Genomic DNA, 27,093 nt, shown 5'->3' on the forward strand with positions numbered 1-27,093 from the left:
GCTTGATAGTTTATTGAAATATCTTCCTATTCGAGCACTATTATTTATTTATAGATTAATATTATATATGTATATATATATATACTGTACATATATAATATATAAACATACACACACATACATACACACCTACCTACATACTTGCACAATACATATATTGTATGTACAAACTGTAAATATACAGTGTTAATAATACTATAATCAAATAATACTAGAAACAGTGCTCGAATAATGAGCAATGATTTAAAGATCGTATCGGACATAGCCTGCCCCCGATACTTCTTTATCAATTGTTAGAAAAAGTGACCCTGGCATGAATTGAACCCACAATCTCTCCCTGTAGAGACAAGTGTCATACCACTTGACCACAGGTGCCGCGGGTACATCGTCAGAAACAACCCAACCATTACACTTCTCCGACACAACTGATATACATTCTCGACGCAGTGTATGATAGGAGCAGACTAAAACTACGCATTTGCGTGAAAGGTGCCACTTCATGTTTAGCATGCGTTTGATGTGTGTATTTGCATGCACGTCCCATTAACGAACGAAAAACAACTGTCACTTTATTGATCCGCAATCAATTAGTAAACACTGACAATAGATTTATAATGTGTCACAAGCAAAACAGCTAGCAGCGATTATATTTTGAATTGAGATCATTACAGGTTTTATTGATTTTCATTGATTTTCAAGAGGGCCTACTCATTTGAGCAAGGTTACCCATTACCATTTTAAAAATTGTTTATCAATTTTAGTTCAGACTCTGTTGAACTACTGCCACGTTAGCATCATCTTTCAGATACTAGAAACTACTGTAATTTAATTAAATCCGGTTAATGACAATTTGTTACAAAACATGAATGTTCCAAGGTCGGAAGAATCGACGCGGCTAATACAGTGTCAAATATGTCAAGATTTTTATACATTGCCTAAACTTTTGAATTGTTTGCATAGCTTCTGTGAAGGATGCTTGCAAGTAACTGACCAAAATAAAATAATTTGTTCTATTTGTAAACAATGCACGCCTGTAATTAATGGAATCAGTGGTCTGAAAACGAATCAGTTTCTGGTGAAGTTGACTGGAAATGCTGCAAGCCTCAGAAAATCAGTTTTGACTGACCAACCTATTGTTTGCACTAGCTGTGACGATGAAGAAGCCTCCTTTCGTTGTAACGAGTGTGATGACTTCTTATGTGATGGATGCAGAGAGGCACATTCTCGGGTTCGGGTCACTCGTAATCATAAAATTTTAAGCATTTGCGACATCCGAAATGGTCAGTATGATGTGGAACTTGTCACAAGAATGGGGTCAGAAGAGTGTCCTCGTCATGACGGCGAATCTCTCCGATTTTTTTGCAAGACGTGTGATTACTTAATTTGTCGTGACTGTCTCTTGTGTGATAACCATCTAAAAGGAAATCACGAGTGTGTTTGTGTAAAAGAAGTGGTCAACTCTAGTAAAGAGGAAGTAAATAGTGCACTGGAAGAGGTTCAACAGAAGAAGAAAGAATTGGTGATTGCCTCGGAAGCAGTGGAAAGTTTGTTGGATGACATTGAAAGAATGGTATGCGAAGCAGAAAGTAGAGTAAACATGGATGCAGTGCAAAGCATCAGAAATATGGAAGATGATAGAGAGCGACTGTTAAGGCAAATTAGATCCAAGAAGAGCGATCACGTGAGAGACCTCTTTACTGTTCTTGAACAAATTGATAATGGATTAAGAAGTGTCACAGATCTAACTACACTCGCAAACAACCTGATCGTACTCGGCCAAGCCACAGATATTCTTTTCTTTAAAAATAGCATAATTACATGTGCAAATAAACTATCTTCGTCGATAAGCGTGCCCACAGTTCCTTCCAATCTCGATGACGTTGCTTTTCCATTCGAGATCTATGAGCCTGGTATGAAAGTAGACAAGGCCACACAAATGTTACAGGAAGTGAGAATAGCGACGGAGAAAATATCAATTGGAACTTCCACACGCGAAATGGATGATATGAATACATCTAAAACCAACGAAGAAAAAGACATTACCGATAAATTAACTGGTGATCAAAATATAGGTAGGACAATTTAAAATAAACAGAAATAATTTTTTTTTCAAATATTGAACATTTATTAGTTTGTTTTACAATTCAGTGTATTGTAGGTTTAGCAGCCCGATTATCTTCCTATCTTTATTTTTAAACGAATTCAATCAATTCAAATTAGAATTTCACAATTTATAACAAGACAAAATAATTATATAGTTCATCCAAAAATTATCTAACCGTTTATATAAAAGTTTTTTAATCAGGGCAGAAAAGTGGCATCGACTGTAGACACGTAGGCCTAGTACTCAATATTATGTCGGTATTTTCTATCTAGATAAAGGCAGAAAACTTAAAGAAGAGTTTATCATCATTGAGGATAACATGTCCACCACAGTACGGCAGTCTGTGGTGGACATTGTCAACAGAGCGTTTGGTGAGCATGATGAGCGTTCAGATGAAGTCCTCTCATCAGTTAAAGATTCGTTGGAGCTTAAGTTTGGACCAACATGGCACGTTGTAGCAGGAACCTTCTCTTGGAATATGGTGAGGTTGAATTTGTCTTACGCAATACTTAAGGCCGATGATCAAAATATTATTATCTTTTGCTCGGGTTCTGCGCAAGTATCGAAACAAACTTTACATCGCAAGGTTATTGTCGTGGAAACGGACATGATTGATACAATGAAACGCGACATGTTGCGGTTCTCTAAGCAAGCTATGTCTAGATACACTAACCGCTCTGATATTGCTAAGAACATTGTGGATGTTTTCAGCAGAAAACATGGTGGAAAGTGGCAGTGTTTTATAATGGGTGAAGGTTCAATGTTTGGTTTAACTAAACTGCCTACTGCTAAGAATAGCTGTATACATATCACAATTGGGACAGAGATTTTGGTGCTACTGAAGCTCTCTAGCAGATAATACTGTACTATATAGTCCTGTATTGCACAGATGGTGTAGAATACTTAAATTAAAGAAAAGGCTGATGATTATCCAGCCCTGTTATGAGATAGATCCAATCATGTTGGGTATTTTAATAGGAGTTGTTAGGTAATTCTCACTGATTAATATCATAGGACTACTGTGAATTTTAAATTTTTTGTATGTAAAATAATTTCAAATGGAAGAACTTTTATAAAATAAAGTCTTAGAAGGAACTTTCTAATGTTGTTGTTCTAACGTTATTTTCTTTCAAGAATCCGATTCCCTTTTGAAATGGCACTTTAGTTTAGCAACTACCCAGATGGAGTGGTCAGATGACTATTAAACTTAACTGACAATTTATCGGTGTCATATGATTCAATTAGAATATTTATTTGTATAGCACAATCTTTGAATAGTTTTTTTTCTCTTTCGTAGGATTCACGCCCACATTTATTTCTAAAAAAATTTTGTGTACAGTACTTTCCATTTCACCTTAAATTTCACAGTACGATATATAATAATGATAAAAATAATGGCAGCAATAATTTGATTCTTCCTTATAACTAACCTTAAAACTATATTAGTACAGTATACTGTATTGCAAAATACAAGTATTTCGAATAGCACTAAAAACTTAAAATGTTCGAAAAAAATTAGATAAATAATATTAAAAGCTAGTCCAATAAAATACATTCTTCTTTATAAATCTATCACTTTAAGTTGAGACCTTAAAACTATATTAGTACAGTATACTGTATTGCAAAATACAAGTATTTCGAATAGCACTTTAAAAGTATCAAATTTTGTAGTGGAGCTGTAGCGTGGTGGTTAAGATGCTTGCCTTCCAATCCCAGAGTCCTGGGTTGAAACTCTGTGACAACACAGGAGTTTTTCTCATGACCAAAAAACATCTCCACTTACCAAACCTTAGTTTATAAAGCATCTTATTATTTCATTTATTTATTATCTGAGCGAAACTGGAAATTTCACTCTCTACAACACAGGTCCCAAGTCTACTAGAACTTGCCGGAGTCTTTCGCAAACAAGTAAGAATCTCCCGGAAATAACCCATCTCCCACAAATTCATAATATTTGCATGTTTTAAATATTTTATTGTCAATTGTTTCATGGAAGTCAGTGCCGATGTGTATCACTGTTTGCAGAAATATATAAAATTTAATTTGTTAACACATAAGCACTGCAGATCAGTGGAGTATTCAAAGGGAGGTCCGAATTTTTCCAAATTAATAAAAAAAAAAAGAGGAAAAAGGAAAATTGTATTTTAAAATAGATGTCTGAAAGTGTCATTTCCGGCAATCTAGAGGTACCATAATCATCTGTGAAAGTCCCTACCTCCCACCGACCCCTATTTCGAATTTCTGGATCAGCCAACTTGGGACCCCTGCTATAAACAATGGCATAATATGTTACTAACTTCCAACCAAAAAACAGATCAAACATGGAATCTACTATTGCAAATGTAATCATTTTAATATAATTTGATGAATCATGAACAATGATATCCAAAGTTATGTCATATTTTATCACTTAATAACTACATCATAATTATTTATATCTCATTTATAATTTAACATTTCATCTGTAATACATAGAAAGCATACATAGCAGTTGAAAGAGGTTGTAGCCTCTTTCAAAGACAATTTAAAAAATTCAATTTGATCTATCCAAGTGTTATTGACCTCCATAAAACTTTCATTCCACATAATATTCCTCACCTAATGCACTACCCAACACTCCAATACTGTTCCCTTTTCTATATATTCCCATCCCACTATCTTCCACTCCCCCACTCTATTTACTCCCCTTTATACTAGTCCCCTTCCCATTCATTTCCAATACATCTACTCCTTCCATGATACTCTATACCTCCTCACTTTTATCTAATCCCCAACTTTTCATTCTCAAATGCTCTTATCCTTCATATTTTCCCCCTCCCAAATTCATCTGCCACTTATTAATTATAAAAGTATCAAATATAACTAATTAATCACATCAACAATGTTCACTTCACAATATTTCACTATAGAAAAACATGAAAATAATTCTAAAAATATATATATAAAACATAAAGATGATTATTTAACCACAACATAATCGCATTATATCAAAGTAATTCAAATGTTTTATATTGCTTTTTAGTGACTAAGATGCTTATAACTTAATTGAGGTGGAAGATTATAATCTTAATGCGGTCCACAAAATGTTTTTAATAATGTTATAAAATCAACATAACACACCACCAAGTGGTTTTAAATTTTATTTATGTATAACTTATTTAGCCAGGATAATATTTCAGTAATATACATACAGGGCATTTATATACTGTTTTTAGAATGGTCCTGGTATCTAATACAACTACCATAAACTAACACAGAATTTAAAAAATTCAAAGGCACATTATAATCTATAGTCAAAAAATAATAATTTAAAAAAAAACAATATTACAGCAATAGATAGCAATGAATAAATCTGTGTATATAATATATAATTTTAAAAATAAAATTTTAATAAAGATAATTTCAATTTGTAAGAAAATGTAAATACGTCTTTACACATTAATATTTTTTTCAAAAATCAGCATTTTAATTTCAGTATTTTACTTAAAATTGTAAAAGTAGTCAAAACTTAACTTATGATAATATGGTGAGCATTTTGTTAAAGGTAAAGGTAGGAAAATAATCCATAACTGGCCGCTTCTTTGTGCTGAATTACGTAAGGGCATGGTCCGTGACTACCTAGCGCTCGTAAAGAGGCACTTTTAGTAGCTACATGTTCACATCATTCCACGGCAGGAGCTGAAATGAACCATAGCATCGGGGGAGGGGGTTTAACCCCCTACTCTTCCGGAATATGCAATAGGTTCCTTAAAGTGCACACATTTTAAGTACTTGGTTCCAGAGGAACCAAGTAGTGGTCAAGGAGCGGCTGTAACTAGCACCAATGTTAAGGCAGTAGTACAGCTGATGAGCCTATTTCACAGTTTCTTGACATCAAAGTGTTTAAATAGATGATGATCGGTTATGGTCCAGTAACGTTGAAACAACAATTTGTGAAGCTTGTCCAGAATGACCATATATAGCCAATATGTGCCTATATATGGTCATGATGTTATATCACCATGACCATATTTAGGTATTTCACATGTCAACAAAAAGTTGACAGTCTGGACAGGGCTTGAGACTGACAGCTTCCAAATTAAACATAGTCTGGACAGGGCTTGAGACATTATCAACATTGTGGACAATGGGATACTAATATACAACACATTTAAACCTTAAATTAAAACATGGCTCTAAAAATTGACTATAAGGTTTTAAAAATAATTTATCATTAATGAAATAAAATAATTATATATTAACACTAAAAGTCTGAAATCATACAAGATAAATACTCAGCTAATGATTTTTTTTTCATTTATACCTTTAATGACAGCTTCCAAATTAAACATAGTCTGGACAGGGCTTGAGACATTATCAAAATTGTGGACAATGGGATACTAATATACAACACATTTAAACCTTAAATTAAAACATGGCTCTAAAAAATGACTATAAGGTTTTAAAAATAATTTATCATTAATGAAATAAAATAATTATATATTAACACTAAAAGTCTGAAATCATACAAGATAAATACTCAGCTAATGATTTTTTTTTTCATTTATACCTTTAATGACAGCTTCCAAATTAAACATCTTAAATAATATATGTTCCTGATAGCTCCTTGTTCCACCTTCAAACAATACAGCAAAGAATGTATATTTCCGGTTGTTAATAGTCTCCTCAAACATAGTAATGTCCGAGTATCCAGCCAGCTCCTCATGGAACACCCACGGTTCTGACCAGGTTGAACAGTCATCTTGGCTGAGGCGGACTGACAGGTGTTTCCTGGTCATTTTGTCAGCTGGATTTGAGAGTATCATCCAGTATTTAGGATTTGCTGGATTGAAGTTTGGTTCTGGAAAGCGGACAAGACCAGCCTAGATTTTAACACAAAAAAAGTCACATTTAATTACACTAAAATACTAAATAAAACTATGATGAAAAAATTGAATCCCAAGTACTTGGTTATGTGGGCGATATTGGAATTCTTTAGGAATCCAATTACTAAAGATGTAAATAAAGGTGAATTATAATGTTAAGCAGTGGTACACATCCTCACAAAGAATAATAATAGTTGTACTGTACAACAAAAAATAAGCGCCACAGTGCTTACAATATAATTTCCTATAATATTCACTGCAGAGGTAGTGCTTATTCTAAACAAACACAATGTGTTACATATTATACAAGTTATATAAATTTTATTATAAACACCTGTATATATTCTATTAATTTTATTGGTTGAAAACAGGTCACATGAAATTGATTCAAAATGAATATTCCGTGGTTATTTAAGTACTAGTCAACGATTGTTGAATAGTACTTTTTCATCTCCAAGACGACAAAATCTCAAATGCAACCTGAGCACGAAAAGTAGCCTAGCCATCAAGGAGTTGATCATTCAGTAGCCCTGGCTTTGCCAATAAAATGGCAGGTCCATTTGGTACTGCACTGGGCCATTTGGAAGAATTACTAAATGAAAGTTATGCTGAATCAACAAAAAAGGCAATAAAATATGCAGTATGGAGTATTTCGCCAGCTTCAGCAGTGAGGATTTGAGTCTGTTATTAACATTATAAACATTCACTATTTGTATACTATGATAAATGTAGTGTTAAAACCCATTGGACTTACTGCACATCCTCCTGCTGATGCTCGTTGCCATATATTGTTTCTTTTCTTATAGCCAGGTTCAAATACAGATGTCAGTAGAGGTTTGGTGAGTGTAACTCCTCCGTCAAAGCTATAAGATTGGGATCTTGGGTGGTCAGCATCAATGGTGCGACTATTTAGACATACAACCCCATTATTCAATTCCACTGCCTAGAAAATCAATGATGATGATGTTAAATCCATGTAATTAATTAAAGTTAGTCTGGGATAAGAAGTCGGACTTTAGCGTTGGGAGTTCAGTTAGGGTATTTGCACATTCTCAGAGGGCTTCGTACAGTATGATTTTATTAACATTGTGGTGGTCAATTTTATCTTTGATTAACAAAAGACTAGTTTGTGTACCACAAAATGCCAAAATCTGAGGAAGACAAACAACAGGGTAATTATCAAAGTTGTTGATTACTTGAAAAAAAAAGGCTATGCATGGATATTAAAAAATAAAAACAATTTTTCGAGTTCTGCATCAATGCATCCTTGGTAAGGCACTGTAAGGCAATACAGTTGTTGATGTTGAATAATGTTGGTTGGAACGCCAGTAAACTATATCAAATTGATTGGGAATTGAATATGAGAATATTGTCATTATGGTTTTCTAATACTCCAAATGATACTGGCCTCAAATATTGAGATTTTACGAGAAATGTTAACAGGCCAGTTTAATTACAGTATTCACAATTCTGATCCATGAAGTGAGAGACCCGACAATTTCTAGGCTAGGTCAAGGTTTACAAAAGATTACAAAAATTCCAAAGCCTAAAATGCATGCTAAATGTACTGTATCTGTATCTATTTTGAACAATCATATTGCCTCTCCTTTCCATTTACTTCTCACGTTAGCAGTGGGCGGTTGTTTTTACAACCATAATATTGCCGTTTCCTATATACTTTTACACTGATCGCACCGCAAGTTACACCCACAATAGGTCACATAACCAGTACCAACAGCTATGCATCATAAAATCTGTCCATTGTCAACAGGGATGCAAACTGCCTACCTGGACTTCATTGGGTTGGATTGGAATTTTTTGCAAGTCCTCAGTGTACGGTGTTGAACCCCCAACATGCCACGAAACACCGCCATCATCACTGTAGAATATATTGCAGTAATTTGTACAGTTAGAACAAAGATGGGGATATTCCCCTGAAAGAAAAATACAAAGAAATAGTTAAGAAAAATTTATACTATTAAGCTCAAGTAACCACCTTCTAGCTAATAATTACTACTAAACATTCATAAATAAAAATATTTAAATTATATATATTTTTTCATTAAATGCTTATAATATTTAAGCAAATTTTAAGAATTTCTTTAATTCTTATAAGAGCATCCTAACTACTTTATATTAAATTGTATTTTAATTCATCACTTCTTCATATTTTTAACATACTGTATTTTTAAACAATTAACTTAATAGTACTTCATTCAATTTTTTAAAAATGGAATGAATACCGTTATGGGCATGTTGATTTTAATTTTTCATTGTTTATCTTCATTTTAATTATATAATATAATTTTAAAATTTTTATCTTCGATTGATCTTTAATTATTGTTTTAATACAGTTAACCCTCCAATTCGAGACCATCTTTGGAACCTGAAAATTTAGATGGGTCTCGGATCAATGTTAGTAAATTTGGTCAGTTTTAAAATATTGCACATTTTACTCATATTGAACATGTATCCTCAATATATGTTGCAATTAATAAAAAAAAAATTAATAAAAAATAATAATACATTTGATAATTACTTACTACTATATTTATCCACATGAAAGTAATTGCCAGCTACTATAATACGACCACAGCTTAACTGGATAGAATGACCAGGTCCTGTAAAATACAAGTATTTTGTCACTGATTATTATTTGATATGTCGACAATAGGTTTAATTCAATTCAATCAATTCAACTTTTATTTTGGATCAGTTTCCATAGACAAAACAACCACAAGAGAATAACAAGGCCCAGCACCAACAGAATATACAAACAATATAAATTAAAAATAATATGGGCCAGAACGAAATCAATTAATGAATTAATTAATGACAATATACAATGTTTCTACAATAGCAATGTTATACTGTGCTGGTACAAACAACAACTGATTCTACTTCAAGATTAATTTGAATCAAATATAATTTTAGAACAAACACTTTGATAAAGCTGTTGCAACTCAATTCTGGTTTTAAAACTTTACACAGATTCCCAGAAATATTCATAGAATGTAGGTACATTATTTGAAACAAATATTTCACTGGCACTGCATCGTCTTGGAAATTCCTTACTCAAGTTTTCAAGGTAAACTTAAGCCTCTAATGCTCAATACTGTCCAATTAATATATTACTTTGTTGTCTTTAAGGTTATTAAAAATCCCTTATAATTTACAAATGTGGTGGGGGGGGGGGGAGGTCTGTATCTGTTTCTTTGTTTACAAGAAGCTAACCTCACCACTGTTTATACTACTCGTATATTTGTTGTTTTCTTTTCAATTTTTATGACATTATTTTACTTTCTTCCCTTGTCTCTCTTTTTCATATTTTTTCTATGGTTAAATAATTGCTTTATGCACTTTAGGACAATCTGGAAAGGCTTTCAAATAATAAGAAGTGAGTGGATTGCAATGCTGTGCTGTGCAGTGTTGAATCTGAATGAAAAAAGGTGCTTGGATCGTCATTATTGTCTGATACTGTGCATAACCTCTATTAATAGAGTATACTCGCACAACGCAACAGGTAACATGAGAAAAACTGTAATATTTGCTGAGATTATACTAATATAAACGCATTACACCAATATTAGCCTCTTCACTGGCTGCTAGATAGGCAACGTATTGCCTTCAAAATACTTCTATTTACGAACAAATCTCTCCATGGCATAGCTCCTCTCTACATTGAAAATTAGTTCATCTTAGGTCTTGTCGATGCAGATGTTCACTCAGATCTACCACATTATTTTTCAACATTTTAATTCTGTTTCATCACTAAAACATTGCATTGAGACATTTATGTGCTGTAGCAAATTTATACAAATTAAATTAACAGCTGGATCAGCATCAAAATACAGCGCCCTCATACTTGGCTACTAAACCTTACCTGGAACAAATAATGTTGGGAATGGCTCCAGTTTAGCTATAGTGCTGTGCGTTATAGAAACAGGTTCAGTCCATGACACACCTAAGTCGTAACTCTATAAAACAAAAACAACAACAATTGTAACTCTATAAAACAAAAACAACAACAATCATATGCATGTGTGTGTGTATATATATATATATATATATGTGTATGTGTATATATATATGTATATATATATGTGTATGTGTATGTATGCGATATGCACACATATGTGTATATGCAGTATACAGTATACTCATGCTTATCTTTAAGGGTCTTATTGTGACAAGTGTTTTAGCACTTCTAGATTATGATCATCCTCACAATTTATACTTTTATTTACAATCTAATGGATATGTATACTCAAGTTTGGTAGTTTGGAAATAAATGTCACGAAATGAAATGAATTGTATCAACTTCAAAATAACTTCCATTTCATTCTACATTCTTGCATGATTAAGTTATGCTTGTTAAATTACTAGAGTTATATACATTCATAAAACAGGTTGAAACATGCAATTCTATTCATTTTGCACTCAATTCTCAGACAATGTGATGTGAAACTTGAAATTTTAGATTGAATTTTAAAAATTCCACATGCATTAACAATTGTATACCATTTTTAACATTCATATATACACTTTTTCCATTAATTTGACATCACTTATGTTTGGTATTTTTTCAATGATAAATTTATTGGCTTAAATCTTTGATCGTCATTGGTGTTTGCTATTCTTATTTTGTATTTAAAATTCTTTAGACTACTGTAGATGATTTCTTTAGAAAAGATGATGAATGTAAAAATATTATATAATATCAATATCAATATTGTGAAATCAAATCATGACACTGAGTCCCACTTTTATAGGGACGCAGCACCCCTTTTTACTCATTGGTGAATATAGGCAACAATACAGAAATATCTTGCTTCATAACAAATCATCTGAACAATTTATTTTTTATTATTTTAGTTCATTAAAATATGATTGCAGACTTAAACTTGTTTCTGTCATTAGGCCAACAAACTACACCAGTCTTGCTTTTAGAGTACAATGCACTGTAAAAAGAAAGCAATTGAAATCTGTGGAGGCAGATAATTATAATTTATACTGTGGCATTGCAGATTTCTATCATTATTTTCAAGGATCAGTAAATATTTGTTGACATGCATATCATGAATTTATTTCCTAAAATTATTTTCAAGAGTACAATGATGTTTTGTTCAATTTCTGTCACTATATCTTTACCTTTCAATAAACACAAACTAGCAGGGAACACAAGATGCAGTACTGAAGAGTTTTTCACATATCAATTGGCCAGGATACAAATTTACACACTGGTTGTTCAGAAAATCGGACCAAACTTATATTTTTAACTTGTGGTATATAGTGGTCCAAATTCTGAAAGTCACGGTCCATTTTTGAATTGGAGTTTGTGGATTGATAAACACGATAAAAGAATCCTCTGTTGATAATTATTTGGATTCATTACGAAGTTGAAATGTAAAGTTTGGCATAGCTTTTAACATCATTTTTATGATTTCCACTGGCTTTGCTGTTTGAATTGTTTGTGATTATTCTATCTGATTATTAATCATTTTTAGCAGTTATTTCCGAATTCTATACAGTAGCTTCTATATGGCCATATTTTATGTAGCACTAATTATGATATTCATAACAACAATAATAATAAATCAATTTACCTTAACTACATATACATCAGAAAGAGGTTTTCCCTGAAATTCCAACATCTGTTGAAAGTCCATATCAGTTGGGAATGTACTAAACACAACAAGAATTACATCACGCTTTCTGTCTACCACAGGACTGGGGTTCATCGTCCTGGCAATGGCAAAAATAGAAACACTTTTAAATCAACTGGTCTTTGAATGTCAATATATTTTCAAAATATTACTCTCAATTTTAACTGCCTAAATATACAATTATTAAAATATAATAATTCAATTCAATTCAATTCAATATTTATTGTCAAACACAGTAAAATATATGGTTTTAAATTCAAGTTGTTTGTTCACAGATTAATAATAATTTAATACACTTGTATGCAAGCCCTGATTGAATAGTCAAGGGAAACTACGGGTTGGTCATATTGTGAAAGAAATTAAGGACTATGTAGATGGTGGGTTACGGCAAAGAGTATAAATAGAACAAGAGAGCCATATACGCTCATTCATAGAGTAAAAAAGGACATGCAATACACAGCCAGTTTCCGTTTGTATGCACTTTATTACCCACTACTTCATCGTGTGCGATGGTATGACGATTAAAAAAAAAATAAGGAAATCTACCGCTACCGCTCTACAAAAATATATTGTGTCATGTGAAAAACAGACACACAAACAAACCACGCACGGTGCAGTACTGGTAGTGCATACAAATGACAACGGGCATCCTACACTAGGGAGTGACGTGTTTACAAACGGGAGTACGCTCTCTTGTTCCATTTCTACTCTTTGGTTGCAGCAGACCTAACCAGGTGGAAAAGAAGAGTGAAACATAACACATGTCAGGGGATGAGAAGAAGCTTTATTGATGACAATGAGTAATTTAATATTTAACACTTTTACTGCCTTTTACAAACAATAACTTTAATAACTTTTATAATTTTATTTATTATTTTATTTAATATTTGATTTTAATAAATAAGGATAAATTGAGATAAATACAATGACAAATATGGGCTTTGCTTCCTATTTTTATAGGTTCCTGGTTCCTGAAAGAAAACAGTAGTTGTCCTTCACTGTGAACCAAAAAGTTATAAGTGAACCAAATTATAAAAACAAAATGTACAATAAAAAAAATATAAACTAAAGGTAGCAGTGGATTCACTTGACCTGACATAAGGCAATGAAGCAATGACCTGTTGCTTTTCCCAATCCACCTCTAAACCATGCCGAATTCCTCGTTTAACAACAATTTTCATCCGACCATAATCTTGGCTACCTTCTAATCTAGCCTCGCAGAAAACTAAAAAAATTCCTTGATGATAAACTAAAGCTGGTATTCTGCAAAAATAATGTAACATATAAATGAATTATTACAATAAGTTTGTATACAATAAAATTTAAAGTATAAGAAAAGATTAAAAAGAAGGGTAGTTTGCAGGTTTTACATCATAATGTACTGAATAATCTGCTATAGTCATTATCATAAGTATGAGAGGAGAGTGCCATGTTAAATTATGCAGAATATATTTGCTTATGCACAATATAAACGTAGAGAAGCAGATGGCACATGTTGGTTTGGGCTTTTTATCTTGAGGTGAAAGGTTAACAAATTCGTTACTGTGGATTTTGCTTGTGTCCTTGGACGAAGCATTATAAAGTATTAATTGGTACATACTGCAAGTAGTTCCTTGAGACATTGGTTTAGTTTATAATATATGGCAGGAAAAATAGGTTTACTCTCTAGGTCCCAAACAAATTTTGCACTTTTGGCTTGTTATAGATCCAGTGAGAAGAGATAAAAATAAAGTTGCTATGTTTATGTAGCCTTGTGCTACTTAAGACGAGCCTAAAATAAGGCTACAAATGCAGGACTGGTGCAATTTGTAAGGCATACAGTAACATATGCTCTAAACCATGGAATACATGGATTCCTTTTTCAATTATTTCTCTGCTGCTTCCCTTGTGTCTCAGCTGGAGAGAAATTTTGGGCCACTGGTTTTAGTGGGAATTGAGGCCCATGAGCAAGTAACAAAGCGAAGAGATATATATCAAATATGCGAGTATAATAAAGGAAGGTATTTAACTATTACTTGGATAATAATTCTTACCTTGCTTTAAATAGTGTAAAGGATGGAGACTGGTAATCAGACTGTGTATATACAACTGTAATACAAATTTGTACATGATGTAAATATAAATATCAAATATAGTGGAATTAATCCTTCGACTGTCGAATTGTGATTTTCTTTCTTTTCTTTTATCTGTTGAGATACTTTATTCCTTTATTTATAATGATGGTAATATTGTAGTATTAATGGTGGTATGATGGTAAGAGTGATAATTATGGTGATTATTGTTGTTATTATTATTATTGTTGTTATTATTATCGTTGTTATTATTATTATCATTGTTATTATTATTATTATTATTATATATACATTTATATAATTTTGCTGATGATATTTTTAATCTCTTGCTTATCTTGTTTGTTTCATCTTTTTGATGTTTGTAAGCTCAACGTTTTCAGCTGCCGGGCTGCTTGTTGTGCAATTTTATACCATAATAAATAAATAAATAAATAAATAAATAAATAAATAAATAAATAAATAGTGTCATCATAATCATATATTCACTGCCCATACTGCTGCCATCATCACTGTCGTCATAAGTTTTGCCTTATAATTAAATATTCATCAGCATTCAAAAGTGTTGTTGTACCGGATCTGTGGTCAATCAAGTATAAAGATCTGGTACCGCATCCATTTATTGATAGTTGTGGAGATCCAGTACCAGAAAAGTTTTAAACATCCAATACCCCCTGTTGACCTATGCCTAAAACACATGCCTGCTGTATGCTATGCCTTTCTTTAGATCCAACAAACCAAGTTTTAGTGGGGATCTAGCCTGTTTTATACCAGTCTCTAATTCTATACTACATTCTAAGAAATATTCGTGAAAGCCGGTATGGTTTTCATGGAATGTTGACCAGTAATGCTGAAGTTAAAATGTGTACATGATTTTATTTTTGCTTACTGACATGGGCTGTAAAATGGCATTTTGTTTGATTGGTTTTTATGTGGAACTTTTGGTTTAGTACAAATAAATATTAAACCAAGGATTTTCAACTATATATTATGACAGAGGCCAAATCTGTAGATAAAATTAATTTGTGAAGATCCAACATGCAAAGTCATGAAGCAACCTATGTTTGGTCTAATCGGGTGTGCCCACTGCCACATGAAAAAATTATTACCTATATTGGATATTCCTAAGCTCAAATTTTACTCAACTATTACTAATAGCTGTCTATAAAAATAGGTTCATTCTGAAAATTTTCTTTAATTTATTTTCTGGTGCAATATTTCTTCCCATTTGATTGATTGTAGGGCAATATATATAAAACAAAAAATATTTCAATTGGTTTGTTTTAGCTGGCTGGATAACATGCACTCACAGGCCACCAGTTGAGAATTCCTGTATTAAACATCTGGTTGTGTTATTTTTTGCTTTACTAGCTACATATTTATGTTGTTTATGTGACATGGAATTTTGAATTTTATTTAATATTTAATATCAATTCTTTATTTGTCCTCTTTCAAATTTGAAATCAGAAACATGGGCTGTGTCCTTGGGGACCTGAGGCAACCGCCATGCAGCTCCACTTGACCTAACTACAACATGCAACGAGTACATATGCAAGTTATGAATAGGCCGGCAATGTTCCTGAAATTGCCTGTAAATGGTGCGGTGATGTGTGAGGTGTTTCTTTTCCGGTAGTTATAAGGTTTATTGTAATTTTTTGGTTCCATCCTTCTTTAGTGCCTTGAGCACTACTGCAGTGGATATGTGCGCTTTCAAATCAAATCAAATCATTTATATTGCACCATTCCAACAATCGTTGCTCGTGGTGCAGTGGACAAGATGTTGCTTTTTTTCAATAACATTCTCCTCCCCCAAGGGTCGCTTCATGTCCTCTGCAGCCGGTAAACCGGCACACCTTTCATCTGTCCATGACAGGAGCCGAATGGACCAGTACACCGGGGTACCCCCCCCCTACTCGTCTCGAAAGATATACTGGGTTCTTTAAAGTGCACATGAGCATTTGTGTACACTGGGGCTATGGATTATAGTTCTTATCCAAGAAGACTTGTTCCACCGCCAGAACTAGGAGTGAGGCGGCTGCGAACCCATGTTGGTATTGTTGGCTATGGTTACGGTGCCCCTACCTTAACCGCTAAGCCATTCGACTCGCTTTATAAATCTTATTATTATTACAAGGGCATGGATACAAACAAAGAATACAATATTCTTCTTACCTTTAGATGGGGATTCCCACGCCCTCTTAATATCTAAGCTATGTTTGATATAGCTATCAAATACAGGATTCACTTTAATGGTTGAATTACCATCAGCAGTATGTATTTCACATTTTTCTAAAAAAAAATAAAAATAAAAAAAATAAAATCAGTTTATGGCTTGATACATTAGATGTAAATTATGAATAAAATATATGTACTGCAACATTGCATAATACTCCTTGTACAGTACAGGTACACTACAAGCATTATCCTGCATCAGTCTATACACATGGAAGGATCAATAGTGTTTTGCTCAGTATAAAGGGAAAATTCGGACAAACGCCAACCTGCCACGAAGTGAAATTCATCCACATCATTAATCTGTAGTTTTTAATGCCAAAACTTGATGCAGTGGTGTAAATGGATTTGCCTCTGAACTTTGCTTGTACAGCGTACCCTCCAAATCGAGTCCCCTCAAATCAAAGATCTTATAAACACAAGATAGCGTTCTCCGGGATTTACGCGTGCAAATTCTGTAATAAGGCATGAATGGCGCCCTCTTGCTAAATTGGAAACTTTTGACCCTTGACCGCTGTGATCTGACCATACAGTACACTGCCTGTGAACAGCAGAACAGGAACCGTCTCAGATCCATGGCAACAGATAGGACGCCCTCTTCCAAAACTTATTACTTTTTCTCTTCGGTAATAGCGCATGAATGGCGCCCTCTTGCTAAATGGGAAACTTTTGAACCTTGACCGACGCTTCTATTTGTTACGCGTAAATCGCGGAGAACGCTATCTTGTGTTTATAAGATCTTTGCCTCAAATACAATGATGTCTCCAATCCGAGACCACTTATATTCAGAGAACCAAATAACACAAAGATAACCCTCTAAATGGAGGCAAACCCTCAGTCCACCTGAATGTTTCAAGTCACAATAGTGGTCTAAAATTGAGGTTATTTTGACTAAATAATTTGCAAATATAGAGCTTCCAATAGTAATTTTATAATTATTACAGAATAATCAGTGATCTACTTATTCCTTTTTGATAATTAAAATTTGTTGCAAACTACGCCTTAACAGGGTCAATTGCACTAAAAGTAGTTTTATTCACCGACTAGCCATTTTTTTTTTATTACCTTATCTTTACTTTAATACCTAGGTGGCATATTTTCTGGGTGGGTTAATTCTTAGGTTTGTTAATATTATGTTGATATTATTACTTTTCATTTTTTATATTTTGGCTGTTAACGTATTGTAAATATTAATGATTTCTATTGTACAACTTATTATTATGATGCAATTTGATTGACATTTAATATGCTGTTGGATTTTAGATTCACAGAATTTTAGCTTCGCATATGTCTATTTTATTGTAATTTACATTTGAACAACCCTATTTTAATGGAATATGCGCAAAATAAATTAACACAAATAATTATTATCTTTTAAACATGTTACTGTACGATTATGTGTTCTGTCAGTACTATTTTTGTAATGTATTTATATGTATGCAATATGTATAAATTTCAAATATATAACTTTATCAATAATTAATTTCTACAGTATTTTTAATGTTTTTATTAAATAATGTATTTACTAAGGCATCCTGTAATGATGGATGATGATTTTAAATAAAAGAAAAGTATAATAAATTATAAGCAAAGATCATAAAAAATTTTATGGAAAATACGCGAAAGAAGGCAGTGTTTTTTACTTTTGTCATTACCAACGCTGGATGTTAATGTTAGTGTAAACCCCCATTCCGCAAACTTTTCAGCCCAGAACCCAAATCAAATGTCAATCACTCACATGTGACCCAACAGACCCGAAAGGCTAAATGTATCACATGAATTTTCATTGAGTGATTAAGTCAATTAATCCCGTCCGTCATTTTTTATACGTGCGAAGGATAGCAGAAATTAGAAGAACCATGCCAGCTTGATTCTTTTGTCAACCAGTATAAAGATACAACTTCATTCACAAAAGATTCTTCAAATCACCCACAAACTAAATTTAAATACCTTAAAATGAAATGAATATGACTTTGATTACTCATATAACATTAATAGAACCACATAAGTTATCAAATCTTTCAATAGGTTACAGATCAAAAAAATTAATGACATTGATTTACAGACATTTACTACAAAAATTCATAGATTTAGCCAGAAATATATGAGTTAATGGAAGATATAGAGACATTTAATTGATGAGGAAAAAATTAAAATTTTTATCTGAAAGCTAATCACATTGAAATATTCAAGTCGTCATACCTAAAGTAGAAATGTTTTGATAGTATAATTGAAAATGATTGATAACACATGCATTACAAAAGTAAACCCACTCATATGCCACACCTTTATGCACGTTTGTTTACTGAAATTTTCATTTCATTGTTAAATTTTCCATGATCTGAAAAAATTATGTGACCCATCAAAATTTTTCTGCAACCTGGGTCGTGACTCTTAGGTTGCAGTACGGTGGTGTAAAAACTGTATGATAGATCACACAGCATATTTTGGCCTAGTGTAAATTAACTCCCTATGCCAATCCATGTCATACCAGGTGTTTCTTTTGCTTGGAAGCATAATGGATTTTAATGTAATACTGAAGATGCAATGTAAATTTTATAGTTCATCTGTCTTCTAATAAGCCTTCTATAATGTGAGAATAATTATATTTTAAACTTAAAACAATTTGCAATTAAACATATTATTATATTGAAGAAAAGAAAAACTTCCACAAAAATCCTTTTGCGCCATGCATAAAAAAAAATGTTTATAATTTAAATTGTTTGCTGAATTAAAAATAATTAACGACTATTTCAGTACTATTAATAATTTACAATATAAACATTTTACAGAGTATAATTGTTCACAGAAAGCAGACAAAATTTTTTTTTTATTTATCGTTTTATAAACTGCTTTGTTTCAACCATGGCGTTTAGTATGAGTAAGAGAGCACATTCCAAGTTATGATAAAAAAAAACGGATACAGTAACAACATTGGTTTGGTAAACAATTACATAACCTTGATGAGTACTACAGTAGTTGAAACGGCAATGCTAAAAAGTACTGCTAAACCTTCACACTATAAATTTGACTGTTATACATTCCAATACTCACCCTGCAAAACACCTAAAAGAGGACAGTTATTAAATGTATTCCTCAGCGTATCGCCTAACTGCCATATTTTGTTGTTGGAATAGCGCATCATGAATGGTATCTTACTGCCCAGGTCAAACTGTAGGTAGCTAAACATCATTAAGAATGAGAACGAAGATAGGAACATCAACAGAACAAACAGCTGCTGCAGGTGCCGGGTTGAGTACAGACACATCTTGTATACCGTGGTGTAAAAATTTGATAAAATTAACTTCCCATCCTTCATCAATGCATCACAGTATTCAAAAAGGCCATGCTACAATACAATCATTCATTTATTAAACATTTAGTTACACAAAGAAAGTAAAATAAACAATTCTGATCAATGTTTGGAATTTAACTAAGGCAAGAATAAAGATAACCCATATTGACAAGTCCTCGTAAAAAAAGAAATAAACATAATTGGAATACCGTATACCCTCAAATTTAAGCCCTGGGCTTTTTTTTCCTTGCAAAATTTGGATGGGCTTCTTTTCGATGCTACTTTTTTGCAAAGTAACAAGGGGGGACTTCTTTTCAAAATGAATACAGTAAATTTTGCAAATATCTCTAGAAAGATAAGTTAAAGTCAGTGAATCCAAACACAAGGTATGTTTTATATTATATATTTTTCAGACAAACACACATACACAAAATATATAGCAGTACTAGAGGCCTAGATAAAGAGCTTACTCTGCTCCCTGCTCTAGTCTAGACTCAGGCCTATGCTCGCACTATTACTACCAGGTTCAGAAGGAAGTCAATTCAGCCACAAGCCAACTCAGCCACAGCAAAACTTGACCACATTCAGCTCGGCCACAAGTCAACTCAGCCGCAAATTACAGCCTACTACTACACTGGTTTTGACTCGGGAATAACTGATATTAATTAATGGGCTCGCTATATAAAATACTAATTCTTGTTTGAAATAATATTATCATTTACATTATTAACTTGTCTCTCTAAAACTATTATTTTTAACGCTTTTTAACAATTATTTTTATAAGTTATAATGGTGAAAATTCTGTGGCAATTTTTATTCGGCCTATAAATAATTTAAAAATTGTAACAATGAAAGTGATTTATGTTTAATTATCAGTGGCTATTTTTCTTATGCTATATTTTCATACTTCATTGCTATTTTGCCATTATTTTACTTGTCTATTGCATTTATTTTCTACATATTAATGGACTTTAAAATTGATTAAACATTTCAAACCCCTAAATTCTCAATTTTCTTTTGGGGAGGGGGAAGGGGGAACTTCCCCCAGGACCAATTTCAAAAGATTTTAAGTGAAGCTCAACTACGCTTTAATTTGCTCCGGTCGGGGACATCGGATCCCCTCTTCGGGGGTGCCACCCCTGAGGAGAAAAAATAATACAGATGATGTTTCCCTAGGGAGGTATAAAAACCCTGGTTTCCCTACCTGATGTGTTACGGTACGCTCAGGGCAGACCTCCCTAGTTTGCAGGTTCCCCAAAATTGTTAGTTTTTCCCAGAAAATATAGAATTTTAATTGTGAATATTAAAATTGCTTTTAAGAGTATAACTTTAAAAATTATTAAACTAATTTTTTAAAATCAAATATACTTTTATAGGGCCTATCTGCATTTCTTAAAATACTATGCAATAAAGTTTCAGTTTAACTAACTGAACATTTCACTGAGGCCTATTTGTTTTCGTGGCTAGATTAGCCAGTCGTCTATTAGCATCTGGCCTACTTTCCTGAAGGCGGTGTACAAAGAGTGTGTCTGCCTCAACCTGAGTACCGTGGAACCCACTTGTGGGAACATTTCTTTCCTTTTTATAGTAAAAGTACTGGTACAGGTAACAGACCAAATCGGCGCCTCAAGCTGTTACTGGTAATGCGACATATAGTGAGTACTAAATGTAAACAGCCACAGCGTAAACCACAATTCCCTCAGTTTGAACACAGTATATTGACAGATTTATGTTTTTTAGACAGCGACCCAAAGTAAAGTAAGCCAGTAGGCCTATAATTTTTTTTAATAGTGATTTATAATTACTTTGGCAATCTCTGTGCATTTTATTTAGGCTCTGGAATACTGCTAAGCTACATACAGGAATAGGCCTAGGCTGCACTGTAGTGTTAAGCCTTGACCAGGGCCTGGACCAGGGAGGGAGTTGTTATGCCTCGACTATATATCAAGTAGGTAATAAAGTAGAAAATAACCCTTAACGGTAGTGATTGCTCAACCGAACTTGGTCTTAGAAACATGCTGGTGATATAGGCCTGTTGGTAGGCCTATGGGACCTCCTAATGCCAGTACGTAATAATAATATTTGTTTATGTGTTCATATGATTATCATCATCCTCAACAGTAACTACTAACATCCAATGATTTAATTTTGGATTTAATATAACTGTTATAATACTCTTGCAACAAATAGGGAGATTCGTTTTTTTTTGTTTTTTTTTACATGCTGCGATAGCATTTGCTATGAATAATATTCCTGACTTAGGCCTAGGCCTAAAAAGTACATATGTGTAATTTCAAAGAGTAAGATCGGGTGACACTTAAAGAGTGCCGAAGGCACGAACAGTGGCTGGGGGCCAGGGGGCCGCCAAGGTCTGGCTTAAATGGCATATCTAATCGATATTAGTGAGTTTATAATGATATCAGATTCGGTAGTTATTGAAACATGGAGGTAGAATGTTATGATGATGAATGTTAGTTGTAGTAAAATTCATTACAAATTGAAAAAGAAACAAAACAAAATTTACTCAAATTTTAAGATAAGCGCAAGTTTTCATTTTGTCTATATTTTAAAGTGTTACAGTATTTATTATTATTATTATTATTATTTTGCGTTTTTTTACTCTAAGACATAGCCTCATTTTGTCTGTATTTGAAAGTTTTATTTATATTTTAATGTTTCCCCCAATCTTTTTACAGTGGCAGATCCAGGGGGGTTCAGGGGGTTCGGACGAACCCCCCTCTGTGAAGAAACGTAACAAAATACTACTGGGTCCTGGCTTACAAAATTCATGCTAACTACTGGAGATGCCAATCCAGAACTTCGCCCACTTCGCCCAGGCGAAGGTTAGGGTGAGAAATCAAAATTAAATGTTGACCATTTTTTCCAACAATCATACTGTACTTTACTTTCCTTGACACTTATTTTGAACATTACCATTAGGAAAATGTTTAAATCCACCCTATCCTATACCTTACACTTTTAAACTGATTGTACCAGAGAGAGGTACATTCCCAATAAATTATGGTCTTCCACTTCTATAGCGCATGATACAGTATATGCATAGCAAACGTTATGTAACCACTAATAATACACAGGTCCAGTGGCGTAGGTATGGGCAGTGCAGTATTGGGGGCTCATTCAATAGGTCTAATCTGGTCTAATGATCTAAAAATATAACTTTAAAAAATCCTATTTAAACTTTAAAAGGACCCTTCAATAATATTAGGTTTTAGAAGCTATAATATTGATTATATTCATTACAATTTACCTATTACCAATTTCCCACACGCTGCAAGTTAAAAAACCCAACAAAACAAACCCTTACATACGATGCACTAATGTACTTTTTGAAATCACATTTCTAAAGCAATAAAATATCATCACGCACATTTGTGTTTGTGTTATTTTAAAGTTGGTTCAACTATTATTGTGTACGTTTTTAAACACAAGTTTCAGATCATCTTAACTTCACGAACACATTTTAGATTCACTTCACTGCAAGCAAGTCGATGAGTGTTGTATTATTGAATGGTAATTGTTATTATCGTGATGGAATAGACAATGTACAGTACCTGGATTTGCGTCAGGAGAATCAATTAGGTGGCCTTTATGTATTTTGCCCAACCTGTCGTGAATATGTATTGAATACTCAGTGCTTGATGCACTAATATACTTTTTGAAATCGCGTTTCTAAAGCATTAAAATATCGTCATGCACATTTGTATTTGTGGTATTTTAAAATTGGTTCAACTATTATTGTATATGATTTTAAACACTTCAGATCATCATAACTTTATGAATACATTTTAGATTCACTTCACTGCAAGTAGGTCTAGATGACTTTTCTATTATTGAATGGTAATTGTTATTATCGTGATGGAATAGACAATGTACCTGGACTTGCGTCAGGAGAATCAATTAGGGGGCCTATATGTATTTTGCCCAACCTGTCGTGAATATGTATTGAATACTCAGTGCTTGATGCACTAATATACTTTTTGAAATCGCGTTTCTAAAGCATTAAAATATCGTCATGCACATTTGTATTTGTGGTATTTTAAAATTGGTTCAACTATTATTGTATATGATTTTAAACACTTCAGATCATCATAACTTTATGAATACATTTTAGATTCACTTCACTGCAAGTAGGTCTAGATGACTGTTCTATTATTGAATGGTAATTGTTATTATCGTGATGGAATAGACAATGTATCTGGATTTGCGTCAGGAGAATCAATTAGGTGGCCTTTATGTATTTTGCCCAACCTGTCGTGAATATGTATTGAATACTCAGTGCTTGATGCACTAATATACTTTTTGAAATCGCGTTTCTAAAGCATTAAAATATCGTCATGCACATTTGTATTTGTGGTATTTTAAAATTGGTTCAACTATTATTGTATATGATTTTAAACACTTTAGATCATCATAACTTTATGAATACATTTTAGATTCACTTCACTGCAATTAGGTCTAGATGACTGTTCTATTATTGAATGGTAATTGTTATTATCGTGATGGAATAAACAATACTTGGATTTGCGTCAGGAGAATCAATTAGGGGGGACTATATGTGTAATTTTACCCAACTTGTCGTGAAAATGTACTGAATACTCAGTGCGTGTGAAAGTTGTTTTCCAGTGGCTGGTACTCGAACCCTGTTTTCCAGTTCTCCAGATCACTAGCCTGGCATCAAACTTCTACAGTAGATCACAGAGGTTGCAACTGATGGCCAGGGTTGAATTCGAGCCCAAGTAAGCAGCGAGTACAATTTTTGCAAGTGTTTTCACACGCACTGAGTAGGCCTATTCAGTAGGCCTACATTTCACGACGGGTTGGACAAAATTCCACCTATATATGTTCTATTGATGTTGTCAATATTATAATATATCATAGATTCATGAAATGCCTAATAGGCCCTAAACGTTAACATATATATAACTTGACCATAGTTTGTTCTCAATATTCTTGAATTTTTTATACAAAATATTTTTTAGATATTTCTAAAATGCCGTATCTGTTTTAAAATATCTCAGAATGTATGAGCATTAAGAGTTTCGCCTGAGTAGACCCCACTAAAGACTCTGTCTCTAGGTCCGATCAAGTGCAGTTTTACCAATTTTACCTAGGGCCCGGCAGTTATCTATGCCATAGTTACCACGGTAGCCAATCATTTCGGTCGCGCTTTGTTTCGGTCGCACTTTGTTTCGGTCGCGCTTCGTTTCGGTTGCGGTTTATTTCGAACAAATATATGGAGCGCCGAAGGAGTTGCGAAAACGAAAAATTTAATATGCCTAGGCCCTATATATTTTAGTTCGTGAATCGGTTTATCATAGGCCCTGTCTCTTATACACATCTAGATGTGTATAAGAGACAGCACCTATATATTTTAGTTCGTGAATCGGTTTATCATAGGCCTAAGTATTATTGTTTTGCTATCTTTCCACTAACAAAATATCTTTCTACTATATTCTCTTTCTTCCATTTACGGTGATATATTCATGATTGCAACATGATCTTGTAATTGAAAAAATGGAATTTAGTATGTGCTTCATATGCTATTCTTTTTGTTGCGTTTTCATATTCTATACTTTAATAAATGGTCAATAAAATGTATCTTTGATTTTAATTGAATTGAATATTGTTACCATCTGAAATCTATTTCATAATAATAATAATAATAATATATAACATCATATCATATTTTAGTATTTATTTCACTTGCTGTATTTGTTATGTAGTAAAAAGGCTAGGATTCATAACAAAACGAAAATAAAAACAAAAACAAACTTTAATACTAATAAAAATAATTGTTAATAAACTAATGTTACAGTAATTTAAATGACAAATTGGTTGGTTTTTCCAGATACAATGTAAATAAAAATAATAATATAATAATAATATTAATAATAATAATAATATATAATCATATCATATTTTAGTATTTATTTTATTTGCTGTATTTGTTATGTAGTAGAAAGCGTAGGATTCATAACAAAACGAAAATAAAAACCGTCCGATAATATTAATTGATAGTTTAGTAATAATAGTATTTATTTTATTTGCTTTTAAGTAGCCTGTTGTTACTTATTAGAAATACAACAAAACATAAATAAAAAAAGTATGATAAACCGATTGACGAACTTGCAATGATAATTAGGCCAAGTTATATTAAATTTAGCGTTTCGAAACTCCATTGGCGTTCCATATATTTGTTGAAAACAAACCGCGACCGAAACGAAGCGCGACCGAAATGATCTGTATTCGTTACCAACCGTCACGTCGTGCGGGACAGTCCCGCGTTTCAAAGTGATTTTGGATGAAACACGCATTTTGCAGAAGCACATGCGAGATCATAAATGTGTCACGCATTTAGCACTTGCGTGATAACGAATTATCACAAATTCAGGAGAAAACGTATTTAAAATTAGAGTTGACATGGGGGTCGAGTTGACTCGAATTCCTTTTCCCTCCCTGCCTTGGCTTTTTATACTAGTCCTAGGCATATAGCCTAGCTAGAGCAGAGAGAAGGTTCGCCTAACTTTTTGTTGGATTTCCTTCCTAGTTGATGAACATACAACAAAATAAATAAAACCCCACCTTGTTTACCTTCCAAACTTTCTGCCCAGCACCAAAAAAGACCAGGCCTACGTTTTTAGGGCCCGCACACTAGGCCTACCCACCAGCTGATGACTTCACAAGAATAGCAGAAGAATAAGCTGCTCCGCGTATTTGTATTAAAATTGATGGAGCATCCGCCCTCCCGCGAATGGGGTAAAATTTGAACATTTTACTAAGTGGAGAAACTACAGGAAACAAACAAACCAGAGCGGCGCCTTTATTATTACTATATAGCGCC

General features: G+C 33.1%; 2 protein-coding genes across 4 annotated transcripts; one reads left to right on the forward strand and one right to left on the reverse strand.

The window, feature by feature from the left end:
- The first annotated feature begins 582 nt into the window (after positions 1–582).
- On the forward strand, positions 583–5,031 carry LOC117104894 (E3 ubiquitin-protein ligase TRIM56-like). The gene is made up of 2 exons (XM_033245795.1): positions 583–2,072; positions 2,377–5,031. The coding sequence occupies exons 1-2, from the start codon at positions 863–865 to the stop codon at positions 2,961–2,963; spliced, it is 1,797 nt and encodes a 598-aa protein (XP_033101686.1). The 5' UTR covers positions 583–862; the 3' UTR covers positions 2,964–5,031.
- Positions 4,439–26,998, reverse strand: LOC117104896 (sialidase-3-like). 3 transcript variants are annotated; one of them, XM_033245797.1, is made up of 12 exons: positions 26,835–26,990; positions 19,991–20,285; positions 16,877–16,993; positions 14,669–14,723; positions 13,728–13,898; positions 12,576–12,714; positions 10,853–10,946; positions 9,513–9,590; positions 8,758–8,903; positions 7,724–7,912; positions 6,636–6,966; positions 4,439–6,390 (listed from the first exon to the last, which is right to left on the reverse strand). In XM_033245797.1, exons 2-12 carry the CDS (start codon positions 20,253–20,255, stop codon positions 6,383–6,385), a joined length of 1,593 nt encoding a protein of 530 aa, XP_033101688.1. In that variant the 5' UTR covers positions 20,256–20,285; positions 26,835–26,990; the 3' UTR covers positions 4,439–6,382. The 3 variants fall into 3 exon arrangements, with proteins under 3 accessions (XP_033101688.1, XP_033101689.1, XP_033101687.1); XM_033245798.1 differs by having other exon boundaries at positions 4,439–6,966; positions 26,844–26,998; XM_033245796.1 differs by having other exon boundaries at positions 4,439–6,966.
- Between the last annotated feature and the right edge of the window lie 95 nt (positions 26,999–27,093).

Source organism: Anneissia japonica, unplaced genomic scaffold (genome assembly GCF_011630105.1).
Source record: "Anneissia japonica isolate Jap-2015-1 unplaced genomic scaffold, ASM1163010v1 scaffold287834_len5846547_cov211, whole genome shotgun sequence".
Lineage (NCBI taxonomy): Eukaryota > Metazoa > Echinodermata > Crinoidea > Comatulida > Comatulidae > Anneissia > Anneissia japonica.

What these genes read in the sequence shown, in the direction of transcription:
- LOC117104894 (XM_033245795.1), top strand. Translation starts at nt 863, where the DNA reads ATGAATGTTCCAAGGTCGGAAGAATCGACGCGGCTAATACAGTGTCAA. An exon ending in AACTGGTGATCAAAATATAG is followed by an intron (nt 2,073 to 2,376) that starts GTAGGACAATTT and finishes TTTTCTATCTAG; the next exon opens with ATAAAGGCAGAAAACTTAAA.
- LOC117104896 (XM_033245798.1), bottom strand. Translation starts at nt 20,255, where the DNA reads ATGAAGGATGGGAAGTTAATTTTATCAAATTTTTACACCACGGTATAC. An exon ending in GCTTCATTGCCTTATGTCAG is followed by an intron (nt 12,715 to 13,727) that starts GTCAAGTGAATC and finishes TGCCATTGCCAG; the next exon opens with GACGATGAACCCCAGTCCTG. An exon ending in CTGATGTATATGTAGTTAAG is followed by an intron (nt 10,947 to 12,575) that starts GTAAATTGATTT and finishes TTTGTTTTATAG; the next exon opens with AGTTACGACTTAGGTGTGTC.